This window comes from Echinops telfairi, unplaced genomic scaffold, assembly GCF_000313985.2.
Source record: "Echinops telfairi isolate 266 unplaced genomic scaffold, ASM31398v2 ScPeMD7_7467;HRSCAF=8505_1, whole genome shotgun sequence".
In the NCBI taxonomy this organism is placed as follows: Eukaryota; Metazoa; Chordata; class Mammalia; order Afrosoricida; family Tenrecidae; genus Echinops; species Echinops telfairi.
In genome coordinates this window covers 5867749-5878811 of record NW_022111368.1, presented here as the reverse complement: position 1 = coordinate 5878811, position 11063 = coordinate 5867749, and the positions used below count along the sequence as shown (strand labels likewise).

At 39.8% G+C, this 11063-nt stretch overlaps 1 protein-coding gene across 1 annotated transcript in view; it reads right to left on the bottom strand.

The window, feature by feature from the left end:
* The window catches only part of MYO16 (myosin XVI), a 580058-nt gene that overhangs the window by 229387 nt on the left and 339608 nt on the right, over positions 1-11063 (bottom strand). Inside the window, exon 22 of the mRNA XM_004704405.2 lies at positions 1108-1308. Within this exon, the coding sequence (XP_004704462.1) occupies positions 1108-1308 (201 nt within the window). The remainder of the gene's footprint in view (positions 1-1107; positions 1309-11063) is intronic.

Below are 11063 nucleotides of genomic sequence, written 5' to 3'. Positions count from 1 at the left end.
GTGGTGGTGGTGGTGGTGGTGGAGGTGGTGATGGTGATGGTGATGATGGTGGTGATGGTAGGTGTCACTGGGTTGGTTTCACTCATAGCAACTCCAGGCCCAACAAAGCAATATACTGCTCAGTCCTGTACCATCCTCACAATTGTTCATATGTTTGAGTTCATCGTTGCAGCATACAGTAGGTTATTAGGGCCAGTGCAACACCTTTCCCTAAAATTGGCTTCTTAAATATATACATGTTCTTTAAATGTAGAGAGATTATTGTTGCTGTATGTTGCCTTCCTGTCAATTCAGGCTCCTGACAACTCTACATGTGCAGATGATAACTGTTCTCCGATGGTTTCAAAGTTGTGATTTGGGGGGGAAGGTTGAGAGGCCTTTCTTCAGAGGTGTTTTTGGGTGGGTCCCCACTGCCAAACTCTAGACTAGGAGAGCAGCAGGTGTTGGGGAACGAGGAAGAGGCCTTGGAGAAACTTTACTGAGGTTCTCATAATTTAAGTAAAAATGGTTTAGTTCTAAATCTATTCAGGGCAAATAAACGCAAAGGTCTAATAGCTGTTTGGAAATATTCATAGCAGAGATGTCAGGATTGAAAAAGAGCTCATTTGCTCAGATTGCATCACCAGTCCCAGGCTGAAGGTGTCACCTTTTTATCAGGATACCCAGAGTAAGAGTAAAGCTACTCGCTGGGTTTCAGAGATTTAAATCTTCATGGGAGTAGATAGCCTCGTCTCTTCCTGGCAGAGTGGCTGGTGGTTTCGAAATGCTGACCTTAGAGTTTACAGCCTAACAAAGCCACAAGAGTGAATCAAACTCACTGCCATCAAGTGGATTCTGATTCCTGGTGAACCTAGGACAGGTTAGACCTGTCCCTGTGGATTTCTGAAGCTGTAATGCCTTATGGGAATAGAAAGCCATCTTGCTCCTGCTCAGCATCTGGTATTCCCATCTGAACACCTTGTGGTTCACAGCCCAATGCTTAATCATCAATCCACCAGGGCTCCTCTAGTGGGATCAAATTGATGACCTTTCAGTTAGGCTTAACGACTGTCCCGCCATTTGTTCATTGCTCTACGTATAACAAACGAGCCAGCCCTCTCAACTTACCCTTCCTGCGTAGTGCATGATAGTGAATGCTGTGCCGTGATCTTTGAGGGCAACATTCCCGTTCCCATCCTTCATGGGGGAATACACTGCGTTGGTGTTTGAGGATGCCAGGAGACTTTGCAGCTTCTTTGGGAGGTTTGTTTCCATTGACCACATTGTTTCACATTCTTCATCCAACAGAGAGAGAAAGCCAGATGGTTTCTGAAAATTAAGAAGAGAGAGTTGTTTCTTACACCAGACAGTTCAGTATTTTGGGTATTATTCTTGCATGCTCATTTGAGTTTTCATTAACAGCACATACTCTTTTATACTCATAAAATGCATTAGTCTTGATTTTAATAGATGTTTCTTTTTACTCACTGTTGTATCTCTACCACTTAGCATGGCTTAGGTTCAAAGCAGATACCCAATAGTATTTATTAAATAGAAAGACGACTAAAAAAAATGAAAGAATGTGTAAGGGGTTACTCAGAAAAAAATAGAACTTTTTTTTCAAAGCTATGTGTTGAAATTTTTTTAATAAAACAACCCTATCACCTTCAAAGTACTCTCCATTACACTGAATACATTTGTCAAATCTGCGTTTCCATTCTTGGAAACATTTTTCAAACTCATATGTTTGGATGGTTGACAGCACCTCCCTGGTTTTTTTCCCTCACCTCTTCTATGTTGTCACATCTCTGTCCTTTCATGTCTCTCTGAATTCGAGGAAACAATAAGAAGTCACTTGGAGTGAGGTCAGGTGAGTAAGGTGCGTGGAGCAAGAGAGGCATGCTGTTTTTTGTCGAAAACTAGTGCACTGAGATGGCTGTTTGTGCAGGTGCGTTGTCATGGTGGCAAAACCAGCCTCCTATCAGTCACAAATCAGGCCTTTTTTGGGTTGCAAACTGTGATGCAATCTTTTCAGAACCTCTAAATAGAAAGCTTGATTAGCAGCCTGGCCTGGTGGACCAAACTCCAAGTGCACCGCGAGTCAACATTTTCGTACATTCAGGAAGTTGATGAACATCCAGAACAAGGTTTGTCATCAACCTACATTTCACCTTTTTTGAAATGAGAAAATCACTCTACACTTGAGATTTTCCCATAGCGCTGTCCTTGTAAGCTGTGTTCAACATCACAATAGAGTCTATGATATTTTTCCTGAGCAGGAAAAAAAAAATCCCAGCCACATGCTGTTCTCTTGAATTGGCCATCACAAAAAAAAAAAAGAGGCTCAAGTGAAACTGATTTTATGAAAAAAAATCACTGTGACCAAAGAGAACCCTCCCAGGTGACACCACTGGGTGCACTAACTCAGAGCAAGTTGCTCAATGCTTGCCTAACAGGAAAAATGCATACTACAATAAAGCCCAGTGGAGCTTTTTACCAGTTTTGGGGGCGGTATCCCCTCGTATGTTATGGCCATCAAAACTTTGGATTACTAAAATAGAACATCCTTATTTTAGTAAGAAAAAATTCGAAAAAGTAGTAATTTGTTATCGACACATAACCTATATTGATCACTTCATAATTGGAATATGAAGAAACAAGTAATTTAACAAAAAAGAAAACAAATACGAAGTACATAATTTTACAAAGTGTAAAATTCTTACTCAGAAGAAATAAGTGATTCTACGATAGTACAGCATTTGGAGCTAGAGAAAAAGCATTTTTAAATCATTTATGATTTCAAATTGGTAATCTGATAGCTCCTCCTGCTCAACAAGAGCACTACAGTCACATAATAAATATATTTAAATTTCAATCTCATTTAAAAAAAATGATGCTTAGAAGTTTTCTGAAAATGTTTTGGAAATGATGATGGCAACGTATATACAAGTGTGCTTGATACAAATGAATTATGGATTGTTATAAAATCTGTAAGATCCCTCAATAAAATGATTAATAAAGAAGTACATTCCACCCTCCAATATTTCAACTCTCCATAGATAGAATACTATTCTCTCCACATAGTTTAGGCATTAGCTGGATTCCTTTTTACCTGGGGTAGTTTTTCTTGCTTTTTCTCCTAGGCATCCAGGAAATTCTTGTTATTGCTGTTGACAAATCATCTCTACCCTATTAAATTGAGGTAATTTAAATAAGGTAATTTACCCTATTGTTTCACACTTATCGCTCATCAATCTTCACTCGTCACACTAACTTGATATACTTTTAAAAATGAGCGACATAAAAAATAAATTATCATAAAATTGAAAGATGTCTATAACTCCTGTAACCATTTCTGTTTGTATTTTGATCATATCACACCACCGTATGGATCCCATGATGGCATTTATTCAGCCAAGAAAAGACCATTTCTTTGTACCTTCAATGTTTTCGTTGTTTTAAACAGGATACCATATACCCTGGCTTTAAAACTTTCAGTTTCATGCTCATATAGAGGCAATTTGAAAACCATATGCAGTTTTCAGTGAGCTCATTTAGAAACTAAAGGTTAAATATCGCTGGTATTGTAAAAGAAAGGCCACTAGAGGCCATTCTTTTAGAGATACGACTGTGACCGCTATTTGAGAACTTAGTTCTTCAAGATAGAAGAACCAAATAGATTCTCTTGGAAGGACAGGGGGAAGGTGAATTGGTAAAGTGAAGACTAACAGAAAGCATAATGGAGAATAACTGGAAGATGCATGTCCATCTATCGACCTGAGCAAATTTACTAGAACCAACAATACCTGGAGAGAGTTTTGTTATCAATACCGAGTTTCAGAAGAAGAAAGTTATATGGAGTGCTATAACAATTTTCTCTAGAACATTGAAGGAAGTCATATGTGGGAAAAGATTGGTCTAAAATGGATGAAGGAGAAGTCCTAAAAGAACATGGTCTACATAAAAAGATACTGAGAGCTAGACTTTACTATTATTATTTGTGTTCGTGTTGACTAGACAAACAAATTCATAGATGCTCATATGTGTGTATGAGAGAAGTTTATATCAAAGAGTAATTGTACATTAAGAAAACATCCTAGCCCAGCCCAGATCAAGTCCATAAGTCCCACATTAGCCCATATGTCTAATACCAGTCTATATATTCCTCTTCAGACTCATGCAAAACATGCAATGACGCTGAATGCAGGAAGATCACAGGTCAGTGGGTGGAAAGTTTTGTGGATCCAGTGGTGTTGGAAGCATCTCAGCAATGGCATGGGTCTCCACATTGCTCCTCCAGCTCCAGTGCTCTAGTTCCATCAGCATAGCTCCATGTGTCTTTTCAGCAGGAAGATGAAGCAGAGAGTCTGGGTTTGGCCTACAGTGAACTATTTATGTCCAAATGAGGTGATCAAGCTGCAACTGGATGGACAGGCTAACTTCCACCCCATTCACTTTTAATAGTCTCAAATTGACACCAGATTTTGTAACTATGGAATTATTATTTTGGGGGGAGGGGGTGGGGGAAGATCTATTCTTGTAAATTACGTATTTCAACTTCTAACAACCTATCTACCAAAGATAAGTAAAATGTTGATATTATAATGTCACAAGTGTTTCTCTATTATATTACTATGAAAATCTTGTCTTGGGATTTTCTATATGTCAAATATATCCACCCACAAAGACATAGTCATATAAATAAGCACACAGATAAATACTTTTAGAAGAAAAAATGATTATTTAAAGGCTGCCTGAAAGTGTGCCCTTATTTCAAGGATAGTGAGAGACCTCTTCTTCAGGGGTGGGGGGTGAGAAGTTTCATGCTGTTTTCTGTGGTAGTTACATAATTTTTTTTCAACTTGAAGTGTAGGGGTGTAGTATAGCCTGTCAACGAGGTCACAGCCTGAAGGTGACTCCTTGTGGGTGGGATCTTCTCATGGAAGACCCTGGAAGCCTTCCTCTCTCTCTCTCCCTTCACCTTTCTGTTGAGGGTCCAATCTGAGACCTGCACAAGTCCTGTGATGCTTCCACCTCCACTTGACCCACAAGAATTTTTACCCACTGGCCTGTGATCTTCCTGCATTTTGCATTATTGCTTGTGGTTGTGTGAGTCTGAATAGGGATTTATGGATTGGTATCAGACTTATAGACTTGGTCTGCTCTGGGAGGGAATGGGTTCCTTATATATAACTACTTCTTGACATAAGGCTCTCTCTCACACATATATGAGGGTCTCTGGTTTTGTTTCTTTAGTCAACCTGAACCAACACATTTCCTAAAGCACTTAAATATGTTTCAATAATGTAAAGACAATTTAGTGTATTGGAAGGGATTGATTGAAAGAGAAGTAAACCAATTGATTCCAAAAACTAAGAAGGTGTTTTCCAAGAATACAGTGATTGGTAACTAACAAGGTTTTAAAAATTGCGAACGATCATTATGATTTCTAGATGTTTGAAAGTCATGAAATAATTATAATAACTAAGCCTTCTAAATGTTTGAAAGTTGCAGAAGTATCTGAAGTAAACAGAACATGGTAAAGTAAGTCATAAGAAAAGATTTGATGACATTTGACTTCTTCAAAAGTGAAGTGTTAGAAGTGACTGAATTGCACTAATGAGGAGGAAAGGTTTTCATTTTCATTATAGCCATCAAACGCATCAAGTACCCAAGGGTGCAAAAAAATGTACTACACACTTAAGAGAACTTTATGAGAATCTGGTTTACTTATTCCCAAGGTCATAAGGCAAATACATGATATTTTAAAATAAACATAGAATATGCAGAAATTAAAAGTGCTGATCATAGGCTTTTAATGAGCCTTCCTCCAATCCTGAAGATGCACGCATCTCTAAATAGTCCAGCTTCTTAGATGATCTGCTCAACAAATTAAATAAACATGGTGAAACAATGACAACCCTGACACACACCTTTCCTAATTTTATCCCTTGGTTCTGTCCAAATAACTTCCTCTTGTCTGTGCACCCCACATGAGCACTGTGAGGTGCTCTGAAGCTCCCATTCTTTGCAGTTTCCCATGGTACATCACTATCCACACAGCTCGATGTCTTTGTGCAGTAATGGAAAGGCAGGTCAACATCTTCTGGGGCTGCTCTGCTTTCACTCAAGACATGTCTGATATTCACAATGATATCCCTCATTCCACTTTTTCTGAATCTGACTGGCATTTTTGGTGGCTCCTTGTGGATGTACCACTGCCACGTTCTATTTGCATGTGATATGAATAATATTGTTAAATAACTTCTGCATTCTGTTGGGTCACCTTTCTTTGGAATTGGTTAAAATATCTCCTAACGTATGTTGGTCAGATAGTTGTCTTCTAAATTTCTTGGCATGAACTACGGAGGGCTTCAAATATTTCAACTTGTCAAAATACTTGAATCAGTATCCAGCAATTTCCAAAGACTTGCTTATCCACAATGCCTTCAGTGCAGTGGATCACTGTATTCAATCCCATTGATTCTTGATAATATGATATCACTTGAAGTGGGTGAATGATCATATGCTATCACTTAAAGCAGTTGAATGATAACCAATTCTTTTTGGTACAATGATTTTATATATTCTTTTCATTTTCTTTTGATGCTTCCTGCAAGGATTTTGCCCATAGAATACTTCAATTTAACAGATCAAGTTTGAAATTTTCTTCAGTTACTTCAGCTTGGAATATGCTGAACTTGTTTTTACCTTAAGGTTTTCAACACCAGGCCATTAGATATCTCATTATAATGTTTTACTTTGCCTTCTTGAGCTGCCCTTTGAAACTTTCTGCTCAGCTTTTTTACTTCATAAATTATTTCATTTGCACTAGGTACTCTACCATCAAGTGTAACTTTTAAAACTTTTTCTGACATCCACTTTAGTAATATCTTTGTTTCCTGTCTTTGAAAAAAAATAATTTTATTGGTGGCTCGTACAACTTTTATCACAATCCATCCATCCATCCATTGTGTCAAGCACACATTCTCAAACATTTGCTTTCTACTTGAGCCCTTGGTATCAGCTCCTCATTTTTTCCCTCCCTTCCCACTCTCCCCTTCCCTATGAAGCCTTGATAATTTATAAATTATTATTATTTTGTCATATCTTATACCATCTGGCATCTCCCTTCACCCACTTCTCCACTGTCCGTCCCCCAGAGAGGAGGTTATATGTGGATCATTGTTATCTGTTCCCCGTTTCTCCCTCACTTTCCCTCCCCCCTCCTGGTATTGCCATTCTCACCACTGGTCCTGAGGGGTTCATCTGTCCTGGATTCCCTGTGTTTCCGGTTCCTATCTGTACCAGTATACATCCTCTGGTGCAGTTGGATTTATAAGGTAGAATTGGGATCATGATAGTGGGGGGAGGGAGCATTCAAGAACTAGAGGAAAATTGTATATTTCATCATTGCTACAATGCACCCTGACTGGCTCGTCTACTCCCCACAGCCTTTCTGAAAGGGGGTGTCCAATTTCCCACAGATGGGCCCTGGGTCCCCATTCTGCACTCCCCCTCATTCACAATGCTATGATTTTTGATTTTTTATTTTTGTCTTTTATACCTGATACCTGATCCCTTTGACACTTTGTGATCTTATAGGCTGGTGTGCTTCTTCCATGTGGTCTTTGTTGTTTCTCAGTTAGATGGCCTCTTGTTTATATTTCAGCCTATAGGACCCCAGAGTCTATATCTTTTGACAGCTGGGCACCATCAGCTTTCTTCACCTCATTTGCTTATGCACCTGCTTTGTCTCAGTGATTGAGCCAGGACAGGCTGGTCTGCTTCTTCCATGTGGGTTTTGTTGTTTCTCAGCTAGATGGCTGCTTGTTTATCTTCAGACCTTTAAGACTGCAGATGCAATATCTTTTGGTAGCTGGGTACCATCAGCTTTCTTCACCACATTTGCTTGTGTACCCATTGTCTTCATTGATCGTGCCAGGAAGGTGAGCATCTCAGTCTGCCAAATGGTTAGAACAAAGTGTTCTTGTGTTGAGGGAGTACTTGATCAGGGACCCACTGTCCATCTGTTTCCTTAATACTAAACCTATAAATATATGTACATAGATCTATTTCCCCTTTGTTGTATATAAATATATTTACATATGTATATGCCTCGATTTAAATCTATGACTACCCTTTGCCTCCTAGTTCTTTCCTCTATTTCTTTGTACTTTCCTCTTGTCTCACTATCAGGTTCAGCCTTCATTTGGATTTTAGGAATTCCGCTTGGTTACATTGCCCTTGATCCAGCCCTGCCAGACCTTTTCCACCCTCCTGGCCACTGATTTTGGATCACTTGTTCCCTTTTGCCTGGGTTTGTTAACACCTATTTCCTTTCCCCCTGCCTCCCCTTCTCCCATGTCCCCCCCAGAACTGTCATCCTGTTGTTCTCTCTTCTGGATTGTTTATCCCGCCTATCCCTTACAGGTAGACATGCTATGTACCATCATAAGACTGAGTACAATGAAGCAACAATAGAAAGTAAAACAATAGCTAGAACAACAACAACACAAAAAAACCCGCATAAATAGTTCAGGGTCTATTTGTTGTCCTTCACGAGTGCTTTCTGCTCAAGTCTGATGGGGTGTCATGCCCTGGCCCCACATCTCTCCTTGGGGACTTCATTGCTCTGCTCCCCCTGCTGCTCTGCTGCATGCCCCTAGAGGCTGACTTCAGTGTAGTGAGCTCAGGGCAGGTCTTTCCTGTCTTTTTAATCACCTTTTGCTTTTCCTCACATATCATGTTCTAGGGACAATCTCTAAAATCAGGTGGGGTATGCTTAGGTTGTATTTTGGCTCTCTTGGCCTTTTAAAATGTTTTCTTCATCTTCAAGCTGAACTTGTATATGAGGAAATGATACTCTGTTCCATGGTTGGGCCAACGCCTTGTTTTGGCCAATGATATTAAGCATTGCCCTTGTTCTTTTTCCCCCCACACACATGTATTCCATTAAATTCCTCTGTAGTGTATCTAGTGAGGTCCACATGCTTTTTGTTATTATTGAAAACAGATATTTGCAATGAAGTTGTTGGTCTTGTAAACATCTATCATTCAATGTCCAGCTTTGCTTCCATCATCAAGACAATATTTTCAATATACTAATCTTTCTTCTGTGTATCATTCACGTTCATATAATCACATCACAGATAATCAATGAACCTTGAGCGCATGCGTGATCAATGTCAAGGTGAAGAACATGATATCCATTGCCGTGGAGTTGATGCTGACTCATAACAATCTTACAGGATGGGGCAGAACTCTTTCTATGGGTTTCTGAGACTGCAACGGGCTGGTGGTTTTGAACAGTTGACCTTGAATTTAGCAGCCAATGCGTCACCACTAAACCACAGGAGCTCCTTGAAGAACCTGATAGATTTCTTCAAGTTCTTCATCACTGGTTGTAATGGTCAGTGCATAAATTTGAATAATAGTTATACTAACTGTCCTTCCTGGTAGACATATAGAATCATCCTATCACAGAAAGCATTGTACTTCAAGATAGATCTTGAAATGTTTTTTTTGCCAATGAAGGTGACACTATTCCTTTTGCATTTTTCATTCCCAGGAAATCTACCATATAAATGCCAGATTAAAAATAGCCAATAACCATCTATTTCAGGTCCCCAATGTCTAAGGCAGGGGTGCTCAATACATCGATCACGATCTACTAGTCCATCACAAATGTAGTGTGGATAGATCGCAAGGCATGTAAAAAAATAGATGGAAAGCCTCTCATCAATCCCGTCACTTAACTGATACACAGCGCAGCCAATCAGATGCAATCCTAGGTGTCAAACGCATGCGCAAACAACTGCGCTAAGTGCAGCAAAACTGACGAGCTAAGTTATCGCCAAATTTTAGACCTTGGTTTTTTTCTCTTAAACGTAAGAAAGGGTATTAAAATGAGTGGGGGAGCTGGTCCAAGTAAGAAGACAAAAACGTATCACTTTCATACGGAATGGGAGATTTCGACACGACAAGCTGACATTCAGCTGAAGTCCAGAGCCATGAACAGTTCTGGAACTTACTCGCAGAGGGAAAGTACCCAAACATGAGAACATGTGCTACCTCCTTGACTGCATTATTCGCCTCCACTTACTTATGTGAGTCAGTCTTTTCCCACATGAAGATCATTAAGTCCAAGTACCCTTCCACCCTGACTGAGCATCATTTGGAAGTGTGCTTGAGGCTGGCCGTCAGCCCCTACTGTCCGGACTATGCATCCCTTGCTCACTCCATTCAGTGCAAGTCATCAGAGTAAACTCAGGTCACGACAAAAAATGTACATACTTAATTGTGTTGTGTTGTGCAATATGGACTCATGTGGTTATGCAAGGTACATAAACATACGTTATAAATATAAAGAATTCTCAATGCCTTTATGAATAAATGTAAGAAATAAATAAAAATATTTGTTCTGCATTTTTGTAGTTGGTAGATCATTTTGAGCTGATCATTTTATAAGTAGCTCACAGGCTGAAAAAGTGTGAGCATCCCTGGTCTAAGGTATGTAGACCTACAATTTTGTGAATAAAAATGCGAAATTTACCTGATAGTTGGTATGTCTTTGAATCTATTTTATTGTCGCCAAAGAGAAGTGTCAGGGAGAAATGGTTTCTCCTATTTCCAAAGAATGCTGACCGGAATACTTATCCCACCACTGCTCCCAAGTCCTTCTCGGGTCACTTCAGTCACTCTCACGGAGTCCAGGCTGACTCCCAGTGACCCTATAGGACAGGGCAGAACTGTCCCTGTGAGTTTCCCAGACTGCAGCAAAGCAGAAGGCCCTGTCTTTCTCCCATGGAAGAGCTGGTGGTTTCTGTAGGCTTTACAGCAGCGGTTCTCAACCTGTGGGTCGCGACCCCTTTGGGGGGTTGAACAACCTTTTCCCAGGGGTCAAAAACCACATATTTCCAATGGTTTTAGGAACCAAGGCACTGCTCCTCTGTCTGTCTCCACGCGGGTCTGCCCACATGCAGATATGCCCACATACACTCACCCGACGTGAAGACTGCTACTCATGCTACACCATGCCTCAAAACAAAATTTCATTTATTTGTCATTAGAAATAAATATTT